Raw genomic sequence first — 25,433 nt, 5'->3', positions numbered from 1 at the left:
TTCCTTTTCAAGATGATTTATATTTTCTGTATTTCTATATAGATTTCCAATAGCACAATTCATTCATAAAATGTAACACAAAGTGTTGTATTGCAAGAATTATACTGACATTAATTTGTAGCTTGCATCACAGAATGTGCATTCAAAAAGGATTACTGTTCTACAGGGTCTTTTAAAGAAAAAATAAACATAAATGCTTTTCTAAAAATGTGGGTGATTTGGCAGTTGTTTGAATAATAGTGATCCCTGATGGAAAGTAATAGTTTAGTTCTCTCCAAAGCCTTTGAAGCAGGGAACCACAGAGAAATGGTATTATTAATAACCTGCAGAGCCAACACCCTGCAACACTACTGGAACTGAGAGATACGATGGCGATGTCTATTTTCTACAACTAAAATATTTTTAGATACAAATTTGGTACACACACATATATATATACAGTATATTTGCCTTTGTGAGCCAGTATATTTGAAACCAAACACTACACTAACACATGAAGAATTAATTGCTTTATCTCTATTTTGTGTACAGTGTCAGTTTTTAAATATTTTGCCCAGTTACCTTCAGGTTAAGAGTGTCCAGACCTGAATAATAATGAGGAATAATTTAGTTTTGTTAATATTTTATTTTAAGTTTATTGACTGTTCCACCTTTGCATATCCCCACTTCAGGTCATTAAATATTGCCTGTGGGTTTCTGAATTCTGAGAACCTGTATGCCCCCACAGCTACACTTTGTATGCATCATCCTTATCAGAAGAGTCACTATCTACACTATCGGGGCAAAGGTCCAGTGACTTTGCCAAAACCATGACACACTCTTGAGATGAATCTTTTTCTTGTGGGGAACACTCATCTTATTTATGTCCTTAGAATAAATCAGCACAGGCAGGCGAGAGAAAAACAACAGAAAGAGGCTGAATATTTCATAGGTCTTATTATTTCTCTGGAAAAGCACCAGTCAGACATGCACCATCCATGGCTAGAAAATAAGAAAGTTGTCTGACAGACTGACAAAACATGAGGGAACAATATGTCTCACCTTTAATATATAAAAGAACACAGCAGACACATTACCGTCTATATGAAAACAACAGGCATTCAGAAGGATGCAATAGCAGTCTCAAAGTGTAATAACATAAAAAAAGTGGTTGGCCAGTGACAAAATAGGACATGGTAGTAGATGTTTGTTCACTCCCTTTCAAAAAACTTTATTTAAAAGCTTCATTGTACAGATAGTTGCTTATTTATTATGCATCATATCAGGCAGCAAAAAGAGTGGAACAACAAGAAAAAAAAATGAAATAAGCTTTGATCTAACAGATAATGAAAAGATGGCTATAAAATAGAAAGTCTGGTGTTATCCTCCCATAACAGAGAATTAAAAGGTTTGGGATGTTTTTCAATTTTCACCTGTAGGTTTTTTCACACCATTAACATTTAAGTACCCCTAACATGAGTTCTGAAGACCAAATAGTCTTGGAATAGTATCTATACGATCTCTGTTTTGTGCCAACCAAACCCAGATCTAAACATACTGAAACTGCATGTGTTTTTTTTTTTTTTTTTTTTTATTTGTATGTTTTTTAAAAGGAAGATAAATGCAAACTTTTCAGGTCCCATTAATTCCAGATATTCCCTGAGGTCACATTCAGCAGTGAAAAGATGCTCGACAGTGAAAAGTATATAGCATATCTGTCAGATCTAACACCATGTGCGGTAGCAAACGGTGCGAATATAGAAACATAAATTATAAAACTTACAGAAATTTCTGAGTCAGTGTTCTATGGCTTTGAGTCATAATGACCTGTTTTATGGTAACATTTCATGATGCAGTTGAACCTTTATCAAATAATTCACTGCTGAATGTGCCCCCGTGTGTCTGTGTGTGTGAGAGAGAATATTACTCTAATGAATCAGATAAACCAGAGTATCCCCGATATCTACGGAGAGGCCATTGTCAGCCAGAGTGACCTTCCGCTCTTCCAGATTGACATTGAACACAGATTTGTTGGAGATGGGCAGTTTGCCCTGTTCTTCCTGTCCCAGGACGGGCACCCGGCGAGGCCCCAGCACGGGGTCCTCGTACCTCATCAACTTCACTCTGGACAGATCTGGTGGAAGGGAGGAAGTCACAGGGGTCAGAGGTGAGATGACAGAGAATGAAAAGACAGACAGAGACAAAAGAGGGAGGAAGAGAGAGATTTGGAGGAAATACAGAAAAGGAGGGAATGTGGTGGAGGGAGATACAGTGGAGGGATGAAATGATGGTGGGGGAGAAGAGAAAAGGATGTCGGTAAAGAGGGAAAATCAGGGAGGAGAGATAAAGGGAAAGAGGCAGGATGGGAAAGAGGAGGGATGGGAAGATGAGGATGAAGAGAGGAGAATGGGGAGGAAGAGATAAAGAAGTTAAAGGCAGAAAGGAGAGGAGTGAAAAGGAGAACAGGCTACAGGGCAAACTGGTTCACACGGAACTCTTATATAAGGTAATGCACTTCAAACTGTTCAAACTACTGTTTCTTTCACAATTACATGTAACATGAAAGACAATAAGGAGCAGCTGAAAAGCACCACTGGTCGAGATATTCGCCTGTCATCACATTAAACACAGTATAGTTTATGGCGCTGCCCCCGTTCTCCAGTCCTCATGCACGATGGTGGTGTGTTGGAAAGAAATTGGAGAGAAATTGGAGAGATGACATTGAACAATAATTCCAGGCCAGATTTGGTTGTTGGACAGCAGTTACATAATTAGTTAGCTAGGCCACCTGGATGTTTGATAAAAGGTTTTCCACATACTCTCCCTTGTAAACAATGACTCAACAGTTCAGTAACATTCTCATCTCAACTGAGCGAATGTTTTCATCCTTTTTTGATCACAGTCTTTTGTATAAGGTTATTTTGGGTTCCTTACGGTAATTTAAAAATTTCTGCTGTATACCCATTCATCATACTAACCTTTGATGAGTCTGTTGACCTTGGCTAGCCTCCGGATGACGCTGTCTCTGCTGTCCCCCTGGCGGATGTCAACCTTTGCAGAAAACAAGCCGTTGGATGGCTGAGGGTTGACCAGGGACACACACACTCCGGGCTAGGGAGAGAGAGGCGCAACACAGACACACAATTTAACTGTCAATTTCAGTATAAAACAACCACTATTACTGAAATAGTTTAGTTGTGCTGCAGTGGAAAAGGAAAACAACCCTTCTGTTTCCTGCAAGGAGTCAGGACACCTGCTGACTGCTGATTTATGGTCATTCAGAATTCGTTCTTACAACGTGCTGTTTGACCATGCTGGAAGTCAAATGTGTTTATCGTTGTTCTGAACGGCTTCACTCAAAGGCAGAGAGAAAAGCTGACTGTCACAGAGAGGGGAGGAGACGCAATATCATTTAAATATAGGATAACAGCACATATTTTAATGATAATGACAGCAGCGACACTACATGAGGATAGGTAACCAGGGTAAGTGGTGCACTGCCAAAACGTTCTGGGTGGAACTCAAGTGCTATGATAATTGTTCCACATGTTGGAGTAAGTGGATTACTAAACAGTAACTGTTTGGGTAAGGGAGCATATCGAACCAAGTAAAGTCACTTACCAAACCGAACATCCAGTACTGAACGGTTCGGGACCAATACACGAACCGTTACACACACACACACCTTGCACTGAGCAGCCAAAACAAAGCCAAAAGCATTTACCTCTGATCTGAACACGCTGAATGGTTTCCCTGGGCAACAGTCTTCCTTCACTTTGTCGTCAGCCTCAGATGCAAACAAGACATCTATCTGCTCCAACTGTGAACAAGAACGATAATCAGCGGATCAGTCCAGTCCAACAGACAGTGTGTATACAGGTGTGTTTGGTATGCACACTGGCAAACGTCAGTGGTCTTAACCAGGCTCCTGCAGTGATCTGAGACTTAACATCTGGCGTTACACTAATCTGTCACATATTTCAAATCAGGGATGGTATTTCAGTGTGAGAGTACATAGAGTGCCAGGATTATAAACTAGTTGAGAACAAGAAAACCCTTTCTAAAAAACTGGCATATACTATTGAAAAGACATTAAAGCGTGCAGTTTTGTCCTTCACAGAGCATGGCGGCTAACTTTGGCTTGAATTCAACAGAGAACAGTTTTCATAGCTGGAGAAAGATAACAAAATGCCCACAGAAACTTCTGAAAGCACATCTGGTACATAAACCACTTCTTCACTGACCGTCCATGGACCTTTCAAGTCTACCGTGTTTGATTCTCAAAAGACAGATTTAAGCTCACTCTAGCTGAAGTGATGATAGTGTTGGTTTGTGAGGTAAGTAATACATCTCCCCTTTTCAGTCCTAAATGATACAGTATATGTCAGTGCCATTTTGTTCTCTAGTGTGGAAGCTTTTCTTTAGCTATGATCTTTCAGAAACACAAGAACTGGATTCAGGGTATTACTTTGATGTGCATTATGAACAATTTTCCTTTTCTGTGGTTAAAGCTGTGCCTGTTTCACAAAAGTGTCTTAGGAACCTTGCTTTTTGTTTCTGACTAGGCAAAGCTTCTGTGCAGACAAAAGTATTAAGGGATTTGCTGACTGACAGCTGAGCTCAGGTTTGTCTCAACTGACTTTTGCAGAGGTAGTGAAACTCAGCTCTAAAGCTGAGGTATTTCTGAGGTAACCTAAATGCTGCACCTGCATGTTACAGATTGACACTGCATGTAAAGACAAACAGAATCAAGTGAACTTATGTTAAATGCTCATGTTTTGGACTGCCAGCTACAGCTGATTCGTAGCTCAGGGTTGTCGTCAAACATCAATAAATTTAGTATTTTATCACCAGTCTCAGCTCTGTGGATCCCCTCTGGGACAGACACCTTTTGAGCAGGGTCATCAGTAAATGTCATGTCATGTCTGATTTGAGGAGTGTTGGAACATACCTCCAGAGAATTGGTTAAGTAGACCAGGTTCTCCATCAGAACTGCCCGCTCATCAAACTCCAGCTCCAGATCCAAAACCCTGGGCCCATTCTTCTCAAGGTTCTCCTACAGAACACAAAGCAGAACCCAAATAGTCAGAAACACAAGTGTGAATGATGGACATGAATTAATAAATAATCTGAATTCTCCTGAGGAAAGTGCAGGAAGTTAGTATTCGGTTTTCAACCCATCAATTAGAAGAATAGGAGGAAATGCTATATTCTATCCACCTACTGAAGAAATAAAATTATAGTTTATAATTCAGCATTACACACAACGTTCATTGTTATGCTGATGCTGTCATCATGAGATTATTAAGCAAAAGATGCCAAAACAAACCATCAAACAAAGAGCTGGGAGAGAAAACAACTTGAAAGCTGAAAGACCAGCTTGAGAGGCAAACCATGGACAAACACAAAACTCATCATGACTATTTATTAGTTTCATTCTGTTTGATCATTGCAGTGAAACAGCAGCACCTGAACAAACCCCTAAGCACCTGGGATACATGATGACTGAAATTTTAAAAAGTATTGTGCTTCTGTTCATTTATTAGCAATTTGACCATAAGTGTAATGTATATATGTACAGTTTAACTTAATATAAAAAACAACAACAACAACAAAAAAACAGTTACTGCGGTGACACTTGTCATTTTTACCGTCCAGTTATGACAGGATGTGTTTGGTGAATGCTGCTACTAGATTAAAAAAAAAACCCTAAATTAGAAATAAAGCAGTTTGTAATGTGATAGGAATTCATCATCATCTGAAGTTGCTCATGAAAAAAAAAAAAAACATTCAATTGTTTTATGAATGTAGAAAACAAACTGGTACAATCGAGCAAAAGTTCGCTTTGTACTCTTTTAAATCAATAACACGCTGAAGCTTGCAGACCATGTATTCCTTGAATGTATTTGGTATTGTTGTATTGACTACAGTTTTGTCATTGTTTGACACAAAGAAGAATAAAAAAAAAAAAAGCTTTTGAAGATTCTGACTGCAAAGTTTCAATAGAATCACCAGGGAAGACTGTAGACCAATCAGAAGTACAGCTGTGTGCAAACACACATGATAAGCCACCTCACAGACAAGTTCAGTAAACAGCTTCCTAGTAACAAACTTAATAAACAATGTAGAGCGCAAAAAAAAAAAAAAAATCAGTTATTTATAATAAAGGTGTTAAAAAAAAAAACCCCAACAAAATATGCATCGATTCCTCGCCAATATTAGTAGTAGAGAAGTGTGGAGAAGGAAAAGGATGTGTCTTAAACAGACACACAAATGCCACAACACTGTCGACCTTCTTCCCCATAGATTTACCTTGATCATGGCCACAAAAGGCATGACTCTCTTCATGTATTTCTTCAGTTCAGGCAGAGCTCCCAGCTCACTTGCAATCACTTTGTTGTCTGGAAGGACCTTGTTGTTGCTCTGGATAGACGCCAAGAAAAAAAAAAAAAAAGAAAAAACAGACAGGTGAGACACTGAGCCAAAGAGGAACAGAGAAGAGATATATTGGGTAAATGGTAATTGAAAGAAAACACTGCATAACTCATATGATCATTTAAGAAACAATGTGAGAATATGAACGGACAGGAGTGAGGATTTCAGTCCATCACTATGCTTTTGTAACATATGTCACACATTACAGCTGTGTATGCATGTTCCTCACCTTGTAGTGCTTGCCGAGCAGGGATAAGGCACTATGCTGCCATGGAGGGTAGCTCTTGGCTACATAGATGGTGCAGTGGGAAGGCTTGGCTGGGGGCTTTGAGTCACCTTTCTGTTGGAGGAAAACAACATAAAAACATTAAGAAAAGAATAATATATCTATATAGTCCAGGTACATAAGACTTCAATGGTTTTGCTTTCATTTAGTACAGTGACTGTATATATTTCAGGATAAGTAGCCTGAATAGGAGTGTTCCAAGAAACCAGTAGTTTTTTTTTTTCCTCGTGTATGTGCATGTGATCATCTGCTATGAAGATGGGCATCTATGAATTATTTTACGTGACAGCTGTCATGTCTACTCTAGTCCTGTACTGTATGTGTGCCTGTATGCATGTTTCCACAATGAGTCTTGATGTGACAGCCCATTTCCACTATACATTAAACATTATGAAAATGAGAAAAAACTACTTAATAGGCATACTGCACAAAGAAAGAACATTTTGCTTTTACAGTGGCCAAGGACTTCATCATATCCGATGCTGTTGACTCAGATTTTGATGTTATTTGTGTTACTGTGCTTGAACTGATGGTGAATATCTCCATTTTGTTGGTGAAAAAAGGCTCAAGTCCACAGGTCGCATAAAGCCCTTGACAGCATTTTCTGAAAAATCAACCATTAATCACACATTTATTTGGTAATTAATTAACTTTTTAAAATATAGACACATTCATAAAATCAAAAGATGTATCTTGTGTAATTATGTTCACATGTCATACATATTGAAAACATTATTATCATTATTATTATTATAAAAATACTGCCTCTCATGTCTTTCCTCTTCTCCTCTTTTTCCATCATCCCTCCATTTTGCCTCCACGGCAACAAAACGTTTGCAGCAAATCAATAACAGCGGCCTGGAAGCCAGAGATATTGGCTGTCTCAAATCTTGTCAATACTTGTTTTGCTTTTCTCCCAGCTGCCTACTGCCAGTTATCGAAGTGCCTAACTGTTAACAAACAATAGACTAACTTTCCTGCTGTGAACACAACAAGACTTAGGTATTCAAGTGTATCTAACAGGGAACAGATTACCATGGCAGAGACAGAGGGAGACAACATCACTAAACTACACATGGTCTGTGGTCAGACTAAGAGGTACTGACCATCAGATAAGGTGATTCCTACATATTTTGTAAGCATGCTCAAAGGTGCCCTTAGGAGTTTTTGGCACAAGAAGGGTTATGAAGCCATGTCTTTACAAGCGGGTCGCCATTTTATTTGTACGCACAAGGACGCACATGCAGTGGTGTGATACACCTTTCTGGCAAAGCATTCACACTATTCCAATGATCTAAAAGTGTCAGTAATGCACCAAAAAAAATGCAGAAATGCACCAGCAAGGACAGGGAAGAAGGCTGCTAGCAAGTAAACATGAATCTAAACAAAGCTGCTATCTGAAAAATTAAAAATCAGATTAGCAAATATTTCATGAGGAAGGAAATGCATTCAGGATACAAACTCCTCCTTGAAAACTCCTCATTGCACCTTTAACACAATGAAAGCGGTCTGGAACTGGAAAAACAGACTGAATACACTGAGAGCAGGACTTAAGGTGGGTAATGTTTTGGCTCAAAATATAATTTTTGTGAACCATGAAGAAAAACATCATGTCAGTCAGTCGCAAGGTAACTCCTTTCTACTTCCAAATAGTTCCACGCTGGTAGAATATGTGGATTTGTTCAGCTCTCAATCAAACAAATCTCTTTGAATCTTGTCCTACTTTCTTTCTTTTTATAAAAAAAAAAAAAAAAAAAAAAAAATCAGGAATGCACAAAACTATCGAAATAACAAATATGTTATCCTGCAAAGAGTTTTAGTTCTTTGATTTTAGTTCATAGTTATTTATAAACCTAAAAAAGGTTCAGTAAGTGATTTGAAAGGATTCAGATTGGATAAGCGAATTGGATACTGGATTCAGATTTGATCGAGTGCTACTGAACTCAAATTTTGGGCTGCTGTTTCCTGATATTTTCAAGCTACTTATTGTGCAGTTTTAATTATTTTCTGCATCATTGTGCTCCTCATCAAACAACCATGGAAGTGATAAACAACACCTGAGGGAGAAAAGACTCCAATTTAATTACTAAACTTAATGAACACTTCCAGACAAGTGTTGGACTTAAAAAAAAACAAAAACAAAAACTATTAAAAAACAAAGCAATCAATTAAAAAAAAAAAATCTATTTTAATTTTCACAATTACTTAAAAAGCCATTACAAGAGTGGAGTAAAGTGGCAGTGAAGCATGACATATCTTTACCTTGTTTTTGGGAGGAAGCATGTATGCTTTGAGTCGCAGTCTGAGGTCGTGTGCAGTCTCCATCAGGTACTGAGAGGAACGGATCAGAATCTCGTCAACTGGACCCACCACAGGCCACGATGCCTTCATCAGAGAACCAGACTATCAAGGAGAGACAGAGAGAGAGAGAGAGAGGAAAGGAGGGATGGTGGGATGGGTGATGGAGAAAGACTGTTAATGCATTTTGGTATAAAAATGTGTTTTGTGTGGATAACTAGAAATGTTTGAGGTCCACTGGAGTTTGAGAATCCTATTAACTTCACAGCCAGAGGTTACACCACTTTCATTAAAAAAAAAACCTTAACTGGGTATGTGTAAGAATCCCACATTTATGTGTGTACCTCTGAGTTCACCGAGTGCCTCTTAGCTCTTTAGCTAGTGGTGCTGAACACATGACTGGAGAAAAACACTGGTTGTGGGACTTTTGTTGTTGCTAAGCGACAACTAAAAAAACCTGTCTCTAGCACAGCAGTGTTCTTTCATATTCATAAATTCAAGTGTTAAAAATATTCTTGGCTCCCTGTGCTGTGGGGAGCGTGCAACAGAGTGTGTATTCCTTTCATAGTGATGAAAAAAAGAAGCCCGTAGTGTAAAGACAGGCTCCTGGTGGACATGTACACCAACGGAGGGAATATATGTGTGTTAGTAGCCATTTCACACAGGTACATGAGCTGTGGGATCAGTGCTACTGCAGGCCTACATGGAGCTGGTATGTTTCTTGCCTTGTTGATCCCAGGTGTACTCAAGGATGTAAATGAACACTGGATGTTTAAATGTTTCTTTTGGACTGTTTTCTGTCTTACTTTAATGTATACAGGGGAGATAAACATGAAATACAGAAGGGAGGAGAGGATCGAAGTCAGATTTGAACCTGCAAGGGCAACTCAGAACATTAAACCCACGGTATGATGCCAAATCCATATGTTTCTTACCTTGCCGAGGAGACCCCAGGTGTATTCACAGATGTGGGGGCAGATGGGGGCCAGCAGCAGAGTTTGTCTCTCTATGAACTGGAAGACGAGGTCTCTGTGCATACCTTCAATGGCCAGCTCTCGATACTTATCTTTTGCTGCCTGCATACACGCATCAACGGTTTAAAAGGTCATCATCATCATGGGTTATTGGGCGATTCCTGAACTATTCCATACATTATTAAATCCAGTAAATTCACTGCACACTCATTTGACATTTGAATCCTAAGTCATGTCATGCTCTGTCTACTGTTTTATCTGTCTTTGCAGCATTCAAAATATGATCACATAAAATGCTAATGGAGGATGGAAAACATACTCATCTATAAGATATGAAGATAAGAGAGTATTAGAGTTGTTTTTACAAAAAGGAGATTTAATTTACCTGGAACTCAAAGAAGCCACTCTTCAGAGCCTCTTTGTACATCATCCTGTCATAGTGCTGCTCTGTCTTCAAGATCCCTGCATTCATCTCACTAGACAGGACATAAAATCCTTTCAATCAGTCTGCAAAGTAAGATTACCATTCACTTTTCAGTACTGAAAAGTGAAGAATCAAAAAGAAAGTCATGATTTTCTGAGGGCATCATCTAAATTCTGAAGGACTGAACCACTTCTAGTAGCCCAATTTCATTTCTTTCCCTTGAATGCCAACTGGTCATCTTATTTTTACTTTTTAAATAATCAGTTCACATAACCTCAGGAAATCGCACTGCATTGCGATGTAAAAAGAAATTGACTCACTTAAATAATTTCAAATCCCTCCACTTTACGACCTTGTATGTAAACTGATGTAGCCAACCAGTGCTAAGCATGGTATTATCTTTTTCTGCTCAGTATAGACTGAGATATAAAGTGATAATAAGTGAGCTTCAGGGGTGCTGGTAGGCGAATTTTGTTACTTTTGGTCAGTCAGACTAGCAGTTTCCTCCTGTTTACAGTCTTTATATTAAGCTAACAGACTGCTAGATGTAGCCTGGACAATGAATGGTTAAATGTGAGCATGATATCAATCTTCTTATTCAATCTTTTTCTAACTGTCAACGAGAAAGCAAATCTCAAACTAGTTCTTTAATTAATTGATAGAGGTATTTTATCAAAATAAAATGCCACACATTTGTGGGTTCCAGTTTGACCAGTGTGAACATCTGCAGCATTTCTCTTTCTCATATCATCAGTATATAAAGAAGAAGATGCTTTGGGCTCTGGGTCTTACGATGGGTATTAGTCCTTATTTCCCAACATTTTATAGACTGAACAATTGATTCATTAATAAAGAAAAAATAATAAATAAATAATTATTTGCAGCCCAAATTTCTGTTTATTACTTAACTACCATTCGATGCTTCTCGTGTCCATTCCTGCATCCATCGACATGGCACCATGTAATTAAATGATGTTGAGCTGAATGCTGGAGATGCATGTATATAGCCTTGCTTATTGTGAAAGTTAATAATTCAATAATAATTTATGTGATCTCTACATCTTGCTAGCTTGTCAATCCACAATCCACCCGCTCTGAATGAATTGCATCATCTACCTGGCAAAGACCCGATCATTGAAGGTATCGGCAGGTCCGGTCCTCAGGTTGTTCTGGTTGGCTATCATCTCCTTCACCCACTCCACCCAGGTGTAGAGGCGCAAGATGCCAGCGTCAGCCATTGTCTCTACAAAGTTGGCATCCTCCACTGTATCACCGGCATCAGCCAGAGCCAGACGCATACCTGAGAGAGGAAATGAAGAGAATGTGTTGAAACAGCAGGAAATTAATCATGAGCAACAGTTACAAAACAACAGATAACATGTTGAAAGGATAAGACAGTTTGTACTTTGACTGAGTTTTCTATCATACCTTAGCAAAAACTCATGGATTTTTAGCTAATGTTTCAGTGCTCCTCATTCTCACCCATGTCTTTGAGATTTGCTGTAATTAAATATATAACTATATGGGTCCTCATGATCATATGATACAAATGCAAACATTCCAACAAAGTATTTCTTTTCTGTTCTGCAAAATACTTTTAAACAATCAAGTGAACAGGCTTTGTGGAAAATTCCACAGTCTGAGAAACCTTCAAATACCCAGCAGACATCACTCCACGCTATAAGAAGTCAGGAACAGGAAATCAACTTAATGCATCTATCTGCTGTCAAACCATGAAGTTTTTTACTCCCACAGCAGGGCAGCTTCTCGAGACAAAACAGACACACCAATCTATTACTCAGCTCGTTCAGAATATAAAAACAAAGAAGAAGGTAGAAATAACAACCAAAAAAAAGAAAAAGGCTGGATTGACTAAACCTGAGGTGTAAGGTTAATCAGTGTCCCCTTCCAGGTATAAATGAAAAACACTAAATAGTCATGGCTGGAAAACACAAGATAAATAAAACCAAATAAGCAAATGAAGATGAAAAACAAAATTTAAAATGGATTGTAATTATTAATTGGTCCGAACAGAACCCTGAAAAGATAAGACCTTTGTTTTAAATGACATTTTCAGAAAAATAATTTTATAACTCCTCAGTACAAAATCTTCCTACAAAAAAAAAAAAAAAAAATTTTTTTTTTTCGAGTTTATACTTTTCTTCTCTCTTGTGTATCTTATTGTCCTGTGGAGACACCAACAGGGGATATAGCCTTTCTGGAATGATGATCATGCAAATACATGATGATTTGTGATGAATAGGAATATTTCTTTTGCAGTAATATTGTACAGCTGTTGGACAATTATTAGTTGCTTCTGGTGGAAAGATCATATTAAATGTACACTGCCTTGATTACATGTTGTTGATTACATTGTGATTAAAGCATTATTATATAGTCATTACATACAGCGCAGTATAACAGATCTGACATCTATAATACACATTCATAGAACCCAATATCAACACCTCAAATAGCTTATGAGAATGGGGCGTTTTCTAATTATCTTTGCCAGGGGATAAAAGATGTTTATCATACAATAAAGTCTAATGGTCCGTGTTTACTCTAGCACACTGTGATTTGTTCTAAATGTATACCTGATGTCTTTTTTTTTCTTATGCTTTAATGAAACATGACAGAGATACTGGAAGAAAATTGTGATAGATGAGAGGAGTAAAAGATAAGAAGATAAGAAAGAAGGGAGATAAATTAAGAAGAAACACAGGGTACCATCTGCTGAGAACTTTTCAATGGCTTGGCTGAGAGTGAGGAAGTTTCCAGTTGATTTGGACATCTGGTGAATGGAAAAACAGATGTTAGCGGCTAAAATCTTTGGAGCATGCCCGCCCACACAATTTCATTACAAAGCATTGTGGAATAAAAGCATTGGTTCACAGACTGTCTGTGTTTAAAACTATAAAAAAGGATAAGAAGTACAAATCAACAGCACATAAAGTAATTAAAAAAAAATCAAACACTAGCTAATCACTGACGCATAAGAGATTCTTATTAAACACATAAGCTTGCTGCAAAATATAATAATGTTAATATTATTATATTAATGTTTCCAATTTGTCAGTAAGTACCAGATCTTTTCTTCTGAGCATATAACCTTAATAACAAATTGAGAGATTAATATAAATACATACAGATTAACGTTTCACATCATTAAATTTTGACATACCTTTTCAGAGTTGAGGAGCAGATGTCCGTTGGCTCGCACTGCCTGTGGCCACTTCCCACTGTGGACAAGAGAGATGAATTAATCATTGATTTCATCTTCACCATCATCATCATCATCATCATCATCATAATCACATCAACCTTGATCTAAGGTTGCTGCACACTTTTTGAAATCAATTTAAATACTTTTTAAGAACTCAACAAAGAAAATAAAAGCCCCTTTCCACAGCAGAATAAATGCAGTAGTACACAAGGTTGGGCGATATCACTACAATCAATATCACGATGTTAACTTTTCTCCAATATTAATATACATCTCCATAGACCAAACATGTGTTTGCAATGCAACACAGTCTGAGACTGAGTACAGACAAGTCAAGAGTGAGTCAAAATAAGCTAAAACTAGGACTTAACCAGAACCCATTCAATACTTTGGTGTAGTCTATTCTTAACCACTGTAGTGGCAGTAAATTGAAACTGGATAATGTACTGTAGCTCTGTTTTCAGTCTGATAATGTTCCTCCAAATCCAGGCAACCATGTCGTGCTTTCTGCCACCTACATCACTGGCAATTACAACTCTTAACACACATGAGTAACTTTCCCTGATTGGTTAGTCTTGTCACTTTTCTTCGATTGAGACAGTATCAACGCTTATATCACACCACTGTTTATCTAAAACACTAAAACTGACTAAACTGTTCTTGTAAACACCACCACAAAATCACAGTCATGCCAGAAAAACTTTTATTTATACTTCTTTCATCAATAAACAGACCCACTCCTTACATCTCAAATCGCCTGGATGCTAATGAATTATAATACATGCTATGAATCTAGCCCCTCATTAAACTCTCTGCACATTCTGTCGGTTGAGTGGTCAAACTTACGTGTCTTTGGGCCACATAGCCACATGGTTGTACAGGTAGTAAGACAGATGGTTAGGCACCAGGTCTTTGCCAGACACACGAACGTCCACAGGGTACCAGTACTCAAACTCCCTTCTCAGTCGTTGAAGATGCTCTTTAGGGATGTCTGTCTTGGGGAAAGGAGACGTCTTAAAGAAGATGAAGTCCCACACCTCTCTGGTCATCTGCTCCGGTCTGTGAGAGAGGGAAAAAGAGAGAGACAAAAATGGTCAAGGTCAGAAAGACGCATTGGGTTGAAGCAAGGTGAAAAGAAGTTATTAATTGCTAGTGTGTGAGTGTGTATTTTTGTGTAATGCAGTGTTAGGCAGTGTTTCACTTCTATTTGCCATTTTATCTCAGTGCAGAGGAACAGATTTGAGGATCCTTGAATGAACATTAGGCTATGAACTGATTCTGAAATGAAGCATTTATCATTGAGGGCTGGTTTTTATCTATTTTGTTATTCTTATTCCATGGATGAATACTCAGCAAAATACGACTTTTTGAAAAAAAAACAACAAAAAACTGAAAAGCAATGCCTGTCTTTTTGAAATCATTACATTTATCTATTAAATTGGAGTCTTTCTCCCTCAGATGAATCACATCCATTGTTGTGTGAAGGCAGAGAGAGAAGGACAAGAGAAAGAGAGGCACCAAAAAGCGGGAGAGAGTGCATCAGTTAGTGGTTAATCCTTGTTCATTCTAATGTGAAGATGTGTGTGTGTGTGTGTGTGTGTGTGTGTGTGTGTGTGTGTGTGTGTGTGTGTGTGTGTGTGTGTGTGTGTGTGTGTGTCCATACTTGATGCCCAATGGTGAGGCTTCCTGTCCACTGAGCACACCTCCCTGGAGGAGGTGGGCTACAGTGTAGTAAGCCATGTAGATGGTTGAATCTGATAGTGACTCAATCAGCCATTGCTCGTCCCAAGGCAGCCGCGTTCCTATGGTAACCAGGAGGCACGCACATAGACACACACACAAGAGAAAAAAAAATGAGGAAAAACAGCCGTTGTGTCCTCTGTACTGACACAATATTTTGTTGCCTTCGCTGTCTTGTTAAGCTGGTTACATGCTGGTAACAAGAAAAACACCAAAATGATAGAACAAATCCTGGGTTTACTGTGTAATCCTTGGCAAACAAACTGAGATGTAAATCTTTATTGTCTACTAACTAAACTCAACCAAACCAGAAGTGGCATTTTTTTTGTTCCTTTTCCTCAAATTTTACTTTCTGGTAACTTTTAGGGGAAAGACAGAGGATGAAAAACGAGGACATATTACTCATTCAGTCTCAAGTGCACGAAGCTTGTGAGTTCAGGTTTCCAGTGAGCATACATTGTTATGAAAATGTACCTACTTTTGCAAAACCTACTTTTTGATTCATTTAAATTTCACTTAAGAAAAAAAAAAAACTTTCTTCTTACTTGAAAACTTACTTGAAAATCAAAAAAGTATTCCTTGCTTCAACAACTGAGGCAGTGAAAGGAATCTGCACAACCTGCGCCTTACAAAAATAACTACGTAGGTTTCAACTGTTAGTCTGATATACTGATTGGTGAAATTCATATTCTGAAAATGTGTGGAGAGATTTCTACAGTAGGAGTCTACAACAGGCTTAGATTGCACTGGACTGGTTAGTTCTGAATGCCAGCTGGCCTTCAGTCTGCATCTATTCCTGTATGACCAGAAAGACAGGCTGTTGCTAGGTGCTTTATCATCAGTACTCTGTCTCCATCTATAGACCAAAACCATCAGTAACCACTAGTTCATCTTTTGCAGGGTGGTAGATTTAATCTTAATACAAGAAACGATGCTATTTTTGGAAGAGGCAGCAAATAAAACGAAAGTAAAAGACACCATCCTGCACACATACACCATAGAGGTAAACACTCACCTAGCCCGTAAGTACGAGAACAGGCATGCTCCTGTAGCCAGGCCAAAGTTGCCTCAAAGTTTCTCCTGGTCTCCTCACAAAATCTGTGTAGTGTTTTACAAAATAGAGCATATACAAAACACAGAAGCAGATGGTTATTTGTTTTTTTAGACTTTGGCAAGATAAGCTTTGTTTTCAGTTTAATAATTACAAGCTATATTATATTTTCACATTTTTCAAAAACCAAAGGGTGATTAAAATACATTTTCCACACTTCCTACAAGATTTTCTAGACCTGCACACACAAACACTGCACAAAGTAAAAAAATGCGAAAGGAATTCAGTTCATCAGAGGTAAGTGTCTTACGTCTCCAAAGACTTGAGGACCTCATTGGCCTGCTGCTTCCACTCAGCATCCCCATAGTCCAAATACCTGAAAGACACACATTCAATATTAGCATATCCAAACATAGTCCAATGACATCAGACATTGTGTTTTTGAAAAGACATATCACAGAATCATCGAGCTGATGCTACAACCGCCAAATTCACTTCTGATCTAGTAGTTTTAAAATCACAAAGCCATGTGGCCTCAGATTCACTGAGGTCATAACATTTCTTCCTTTTACAAAAGAAACAAACGTTAATATTTAATGTGTAAAGATTCTTGTGATCAGAATTCACTCAGCACTCACCACTGGTCACAGAGAGCCACCACACACTCATCACCTGAACGTGACATGACCTGTTTTTCTGGCTCCATGTAGATCACGGCCTCGCCCTGTGATAGATCAATACACAGCCTACATCATTAAATATTGATATAAATCGAATCATACATGGCAACTAAGATACTCTGTAACAGTGGGCAGACGTAAGACACCGAACAATATCTATGATAAAGTCAGATAAAGTCAAATGCTTTATTTAGAAGATGTTTTTGCACAAGAAACAAATAAGTGTTTTACCTTCTCTACCATCATCTTCTGGATGGGCTTCTTGACATCCTGGACCTTCTGCCCCTTGTAGCCATCAACCAGCATGATCTGAGACAGGAATTCATTCACAGTAACATACACTGATGCATTTCAATCACATTTCTGGCAGTTCTGTCAATTATAAGACACATACTCAGTATATCTGTGTATACGAATGAAATGTGAGCAAATGTGCTGTTGCATGGTCCCTTGCAGATTGCACCTGCATTTAATTTCTTTGAAATGTACAATCTACTGACAGTGGAGGCAACTGAATTTGTGAATTTAGGATTAGCAGAAAAATAAATACATACAATTTTCAAACCCTGTCTCTGTATGTGCATCATATTATACAAAAACCAGCCCACACTTAAGCACAGTTTTTGAGTAGTAGACAGAACCAAACTGTCTGAGGGCAACACATACCCAACAGCCAGTTAATGAATAATTTAGTTTAGCCTTAAAATGTGAATTGCTTGGTTTGTGCCTGGGAGATAAATCATACGAGCTTCAAACCTAAAGTTAAATCCACAGGGGGTTTTTGCAGAGGGGCTGCATTTTGCTGACCTATGTAGCTAGTTTTATTCCTCAGTAACCAATGAATTGACTCACCCCTTCATAAAATCCTTTCAGGTAGACTTTCTCCTTGGCCTCAACCAGTTTCTCCTTGTCATTTTGGCTCTGAATCTTCAGCTCATCACACACAAGAGGAGCAGACAGGTTCCCGTAGCCTGGGATCTCTATGATAGGGACCTGACATGTGCACACACATATACACAAATTTAACAACTCGGACTGAATTTGTTTTCATATTTGTGTCTTTTTTACTAGAATTGGTTGGTTAAATCCAACATGACTATAATCAAACAGATTTCAGGAAATGGGCTTACCGGCTCAAAAGGCAGCACCATCTTGTCCTCAATTCCATACTTCTCTCTCAGGGCCTTTCAGGAATGCAAGCATTAACAGAGACATTATTAACACTGCAAAATGTAGTGCATGCTTCGTCAGTGGATGTCTCTTTAAATGGCAGCCTAATTAAAGAGCATAAGCTATTAAAACATTTTAAAATTTTAATATCTCCACAAGTTTCATATAGGCTTTGTTGTCAGTGTTTCATTTATTTTTGAGTGTCCTCACTTGTTTTTTCTTGATGTCCCTGAGAGCAGCGATGTCATCAGGAGCGTCAGAAGGTACACTGGTGACTACCCCAGTACCTGAGGAAAACATAGACAAAAAGGCCGACACATGAGAGGTATTGATGCAAAACAGATAGTATGTTTCTCACTGACACTGTCATTTACATTACACGCATTCAAAGCAAAGAAGTGCCCATTGCTACCCCATTCTACCACTGTTGAACAGCGGCACTGGAACAACCAACTAATAGTGGGTTAAGGCCACCATTACAGTTGTTGAAGAGGGGAAAAACAAATAAACATGGTCTGGAAACTGATACATTTCATAGGATGACCCGGATTCACCCTCGCGCATTGCTCTCCATAACCATGAAAAACCCATTCTTATTTGAATTCTGGCATTTCAAACCAAAAAATTCATCAACAGGACACATGAATACAAACAAACTACACCCCTCAAGCACCAAAGAGCAGAGGAATACATAGTACTGACTTCTAACAGAGCAGAGGCAATCTGAGTGCAATTAGATCAATGTCATATGTTTACAAATGTTCTCCCTCAGGAGCAAAAAAAGCAGCCATTACTTCCATCCTTTGACATCACAGTGGAAGACTTCATAAATTCAATAGTGACCTTGGCCTGCTATTTTGAGACTCCCCAGTAGTTTTCCATAAGCTCTGCCAAGAACATTTAAGACAAGGAGGAATAAGGGATAAAGCTCTGTGTGGCTTCTCTGCAGAAAGTAATATCTAAAGTAATAAACACTAGGATAAATTATCTTGATATTAACATCCTGACACACTTCAAGTAGGTTTGGTTGAACTATTAAGCAACAGCCAGCCACATTTCACAAGCATTCAAGTTGGTGTGTGAAAAAAAAAAGATGAGTATGGTACCTCAACTCAAGGGCATTCTGACTGCTGTGAGCAATGCTGTCAAAGAAGCCTTTCAAAAGCTACGACGCTTTAAGCAAATTCAACAGACAGATTTCTGTCCTGAAAAATCTAAAAAAAAAAAGAAATCAAACAACACAACCTCTCTAGATTTATCTATGTCTTTGCCCTTTTTTTCCACTCGTACCTTTGTCCTCCTTGATGGTGAGCATGGGCAGAGCATAGATGATCTTATAGGAGGTCAGAGGAGCACTCAGGGCACAGCCAAGGATATCCTAGAAAGGATGATGGAGAGCCACATGTGATTACTTACTCGAAATACATACAGGAGGCACCGTACCCCATCCTGCTTGGAAAATGTGACTGCAGTAATCAGTAAATCAGTTTTGTAAGTTTTTGTGCTAAGGACATGAAATCTTGTGCTTCTTATTGTCTTTACATTTCAAAATTATCTCTTAAATTCAAAGTCTGCAATTTTTGTAAATGCAAATTGCTTTACTGCATTTAAATCATACATCAGGCTAATGCCTTACACCAATAGCTAGAATTAATAAAAGCCAAAAAAAAAAATCATTAGAATTTATTTGCCTTGGCTGGAAGCAATAAGTGCAACAAGGCAGTACCTGTCCCAGTATCTCCATGACCACTGGCACCACTCCATTCTCCTTTGTGAAGCCCTGGAAAGACATGTTCCTTGCAGACCTCCCAGTGCAGATGAAGATGTCTCCGTTGGTTGTCTCAAAGGCGACATACTTCATGTCAGGTCTCACCCAGCAGTTGGTCTGGCCGAACATGGTTTCTGGTCTCAGAGTGGCAGCCACCAGGTACATGTTTTTGCCTTTCATCGCGCTGCAGGAAGGAAGGTTTCAACATTTTACTCTCAAATCTAGAGTTAATGGTACTGTGGTTATCAAGATGAGAATTATTCATGCAAAACTTGTCTGTGGAAAGGTATCCTTCCTAATAAGAATAACTGGCAGTGAAGTGTTACGTGTGATTTGTTACCTGCTATAAAAGACTTTGGACTTGAATTTTGCTGTGTACGGTTCAACAATCTTCATCTTGATGAGAGTGTACTCCTGAGGCCCGACTCCCTGCAGGTGATGTAAACACATTAGTTAGAGGCAAATTAACTAAATACATCTCCCAGTTAAAAAAAAAAAAAAAAAAAAAAAAAAATCAGATCACCTCATTTAAATGTAAGAGACAGTTTTAAGGGATTTAGTTGTTTTTTCTGATATTACAAGATTTTGTGCCAAGTTCAGTAAAACAAGCATTCACAAAAGTCAATTCAGTGTGTGGACTTTTCCTCAACTACACAAAACTGCAGGATGGAATAAACAAAAATAGTAATTCAAATAAAATGACTGGTGATCCCATGGTCAAGTGTTTTAAATGTGAGGTGTGTTGTCCCTTATACATCTTTTCTTTAAGATGCACAATTAATTATATACAGTATATAACAAAACTGAGTACACCCCTGTGCGATATCACTAAAATGTTAAATGATTCAAAATTTTTATCACCTGACAGTAATTGTATTATTTTTAGGGTGAAGTGTAGGGTAGTCGATCTTATTTGTAATTACAAACAACCACATTGATTGCGTAGTGCTGACCGTGAAACATGGAGGTGGGAGTGTGCTGATATGGGTCTGCATGAGTGTTAACGGTTTAGGGGAGATGATATTTATAGATGGAACTATGAATGCTAGTTTGTATAACCAAATACTGAATCAAAAGATGACTATCATTCTCAAGAAGGTTGGCAGGAGAGGAAATTTCCAACATGATCCCCAACACACTGCAAAAAATCACATACAAGTTTTTAAAGAAGAAAAAAGTGAAAACTGTGACCTGGCCAAGTATGTCCCCTGAATCTGAATCCAATAGAACACCTTTAGAGAATTTTAAACAGGAAGGTAGAGCAACAAAACTCCTCTAGCAAAGAGCAGCTGAAAATAATCATCTGTGAAGAATGACAGAACAGATCTGGGCAAGACAGGTACCATTCATGCCCAGGAGGGTCAAATCTTTTATCAAAAACAAAGGTGGGCATACAAACTATTAAAAAATAAAGGAATGGAGTCTCATTAATGAAGGGTGTTACTGACTTTGTTGCAGTTTGTTCTTAAATATGGACCTTTCATTAGAGTTCAATTAGTCAAACATTCTGTTTTTCAAATAAATTGGCTTTATTCTTCTTGGACATTATCTAAAAACAAAGTTATATTAAATGGAAATGATTTGTAAATTACTTAACATTTTAGTGATATTGGCCAGGGATGCACTCAGTTTTGTTATATACTGTATAATCACATCACAATTTAATTTTTCACAGTTAATAAATTGGTCTGATGATGCAGGTGAATGTACCTCTCCTGTCTGCCTGTCATGGTCCATGCATGGTTGTCCATCCCGGGCGGAGTAGATGGTATACCTGCACAGGAGTCAGGGACATTCATATTATACAACTAAAAGAACACACAATGGTCCAATATCAAATTATACTCCCTGAAACTAAAAGAAAAATTGCAATGTCATAAATATTGTCCTGATTACTATATAATGTGGTGCATTTTAGCAAAATTCTTACTACCCTGACTTTTCCCTATATTGCTGAAAGAACCATGCTACAGAACAAATGACAAACCTCTATGACCTCACCTTTTTCCAAATTTGATCTTTTTTCTTTCCTTAAGTGTGACAAACTGCCACCTGACGAAGGAGTCGTAGAAAGGGTTCACATCTGTGGTGATGAATGAACGCCTCCAGTCCACCTGTGAGGTGACAACATGACATCAGGATTTAGACACAATCAATTAAAATGTATACCTTGGACTAATTATACTCAGGGTCAATACATCCTAGTAATGTGAATCAAAGCATACATTTAGTTGTCATATTTTACTGTATAAAGGGTCAGAAACAAATACAGAGTGAAAGACAGATACAAACAACAGACAAAGATAGTCTTTGCTAGATTCTTATACTTAGTTACCTTAACTCCCATCAGTTTGAGATCTTTGACGGCAAGAGGAGGGAAATACTCCAACCAGTGTTCAGCATTGGCAAACTTGGCAATCTCCTGGTCATTCAGGCCCAAAGACTTCATAATGTCCCACTGGAAAGTGGCGGTTCCGGATTTGGCTGCTGCTTTACTCTAAAAAGAGGAATAAGAGAAAATTGGATATTGTAAGTGGAAGTATCCCTTGTGAATGGTGAACTAAATATTATGTAGATAAGAAAGCAAACAAAAACAGAAATGCTTACAACAGTATAAAGCACCATTTTTGTCCAGTATGTTTGATGAAGAGTATTATTTGGGACACTTAAACTCATACCTTTCATAGAGTAAAATTAAGTTGTTAATATGGCTCATTGTTCTTTCACATGATTAAACCCCGTTTTGTTTTAAAGGAAGACTACATCATATTATCTACACTGATTTTGCAGTGGATTTGTCAGCTGCAAGAAGACACTGCTCATCATAGTTTACAGTAAATTATGTTCTCTTGCATAAGTATAAGAATGCTTCCTCAAAGAGACAAACTAAACTTTTAAGAAAAATCATTTATTTAAATGTAGTTTATCTAAAAAGAAAAACTTGAAATAATGAGCTCTATCTGTTAATGATAAGAACATAAACTAAATTCAGTTTTTTTTCATCCCTATGTGGAAAATGCCATCAATATGGTCCCTCAGATTCTAACCTTCTTGCCCTTTGCTTTATCCTTGATGATGATTTCATCAGATGTCTGGGGCTTCTCTTTCTCCTCTTCTTCCTCGTCTGGAAATTGTGGAGGGTTTCCATACAGCTCCATCTCTCTCTTCAGCTTGTCTGCACAGGCCTGGTGGATAAAATGTGGATTTATGAACACAGGACAACAGGACACGGCAGTGTGTGTGTGAGAGGGTTGAAGACAGGGAATTAGTAGCAGAAATAGCCTCCTAAATGTTGATATGGTATGCCAGTTAAAAATGTAGCATCGGTATGATGAATACCACTTGTTGTTTTGTTTCTTTAAATTGGGCAGGAAAATTATGAAAAGTATGTAGTGTGAGATGATTATGTCAGCTCATACGTCCACACAAACATAGATTTTTGGGGCAATGCCAACAATTATCATAACTAAAATTCTTACACTACTTCCATTCTAGGGCTGAACAATTTTGAAAAAATAACTAATTGCGATTATTTTGACTGATATTACAATTGCGATATGATTTGGGATAATAGAGGTAATGATCATTTTTACATTGTTATTCTCATTTTCATTGAAAAATATATTGAATGATTATGGTATGACTTTTGTGGGGATCTGTACCAAACAAAGATGTTTTCTGTAGAATATGATGTGAAGGCCAGGACATCTCTGCAGCACCACAATATTTAATTAAAAATGGTATTATAACACACATTTTGCCTTCAACAAATATTGTGCTTCATGTGATTTGAAAATTGTAGAAGGCCATATTGTGATTTCAATAAAATTTCAATTAATTGTTCAGCCCTACTCCATTCTTTGCAACTACACACACTGCAGTTATGTGATGGACTGAAGAAACAAAACAAACACTCACTTTGATTGGCATTCCTGTGCAGTGAAGCCCGAATGGAAAGAGGCATTTCTTCCCTTTCATAGACTGGTAACCAACACCAAACTGCAAAGGAAAAAAAATGAACAGCAGCAACTCAGACACCAGTAGTCTTAAAATGAATATTTACTCCTCACATAACTGTCACGGGTGCTAACAGAAGAAGTTAGTGTTACAGTCTTCATTTCTTTCTGCTTTTGTATACAATCTTACCTCACACTTTGACAAGCTGAATGTGTGGCCAAGGTGCAAGCGGCCATTCATGTACGGGTAGGGGAACGTGACAAAGTACTTGTTTTTGCTGGAAAGAAGGAAACAGCTTATTAAAATACATATTAGAGAGCAAAAGGGTATGCAATCTCATATATGTTTCTAAGTAGAGGTCATGAACTGGGAAATATATGCGTCCTTTAGTGGCAAAAGCTCACCCTGGGTATGTGACATCATGCAGCTTAAGCTTTTTGCTTCACCTACATCTCCATGACTTGTTTTAAAATAAAAACTGCAATATATACCTACTACAATACATGTCAAATAGACTGTGTGCTCATTGTTGCATCAGGAATGAAGGAGGTACATCTCCCGAATCTGCTCTGACATTCCTGAGTACAACAATCTACAGTATGTGAATTGTTTCCTGTTCAGATGTTTGTAATTCCAAGATCATGTGTGCGAAAGAGAATAAAACTCTTCAGAAATAGAACATATGGTCCGTCTTTATGATACAAAGATCAGACAGCTACTCACTTTGTGCTTTCCCCAACTGTTGTCGGTGCATCACTCTCAAATGCTCTCTCCTTCTCCCATTTATCCTGGATCTCTAGTTCAATCTTTCTCAAAAAGTCCAACTTTGCTGTTCCCTTCCTCTCCTGGAAGACAATGAGGAGTAAGAGGATAGTTCATTAGACCAGAGCAAATAGCTGCAAAGTGAACTGACAGATTATTCTACAACTCAATACACGTCAAGAAAACAATTAATTAGTTTCCTGAAAAAAACGAGCTGAATTGTATAGGATAGAACAGAATAGGTTAGAAAAACTGTTAACGTGTTGTACAAGAAAACAGCTGTAATCTCGTCCAGCTGAGTCAGACTTAGTTCAAGTCTATTTCTGCAGTAGGCTCGACAACTAGCTCATGTTAGCTAACGTAGCTAATGGCTACAGTAAGTTAATGTAGTGAAATACCACGTATCCATTGCCTCTTAACCAAAATCAATCATTCTAAACTACAAATAATTAGAGAATTGGACCTACCGCCATTTTGACCCAAATTACCAGTTATCTATTATTCTGTTGTGTAGACAGAAAAGACAGGAGAAATACTTTGCAGTCTGTCAAGGCAAGGGAGACCCACGCCACCGGTGCCCGGCTGATGACACCCACAATCCGCTTCTCCCATTGCTTTCTGGGATATGTAGTCCGTTGAACTTTTAAGACATAAAATCGTTTGTTTTTTAGTGAAATAGGTCC

General features: G+C 38.1%; 1 protein-coding gene across 1 annotated transcript; it reads right to left on the bottom strand.

The window, feature by feature from the left end:
- Window positions 1–1,020: 1,020 nt before the first annotated feature.
- LOC122995905 (leucine--tRNA ligase, cytoplasmic-like) lies at window positions 1,021–25,349 on the bottom strand. The gene is made up of 32 exons (XM_044371303.1): window positions 25,218–25,349; window positions 24,712–24,833; window positions 24,178–24,265; window positions 23,950–24,030; window positions 23,079–23,216; window positions 22,367–22,528; window positions 22,033–22,145; window positions 21,742–21,805; window positions 20,372–20,460; window positions 19,990–20,215; window positions 19,554–19,641; window positions 18,474–18,550; window positions 18,224–18,277; window positions 17,946–18,086; window positions 17,325–17,402; window positions 17,052–17,137; window positions 16,724–16,789; window positions 16,378–16,460; window positions 15,286–15,424; window positions 14,469–14,681; window positions 13,581–13,638; window positions 13,127–13,190; window positions 11,513–11,696; window positions 10,358–10,448; window positions 9,934–10,074; window positions 8,963–9,103; window positions 6,644–6,754; window positions 6,292–6,402; window positions 4,931–5,035; window positions 3,704–3,799; window positions 2,958–3,090; window positions 1,021–2,113 (listed from the first exon to the last, which is right to left on the bottom strand). The coding sequence occupies exons 1-32, from the start codon at window positions 25,221–25,223 to the stop codon at window positions 1,908–1,910; spliced, it is 3,555 nt and encodes a 1,184-aa protein (XP_044227238.1). The 5' UTR covers window positions 25,224–25,349; the 3' UTR covers window positions 1,021–1,907.
- Between the last annotated feature and the right edge of the window lie 84 nt (window positions 25,350–25,433).

The sequence above is a fragment of the Thunnus albacares genome, chromosome 13, assembly GCF_914725855.1.
Source record: "Thunnus albacares chromosome 13, fThuAlb1.1, whole genome shotgun sequence".
NCBI classification, from domain to species: Eukaryota; Metazoa; Chordata; class Actinopteri; order Scombriformes; family Scombridae; genus Thunnus; species Thunnus albacares.
This window is presented reverse-complemented; position numbering and strand designations above follow the sequence as displayed.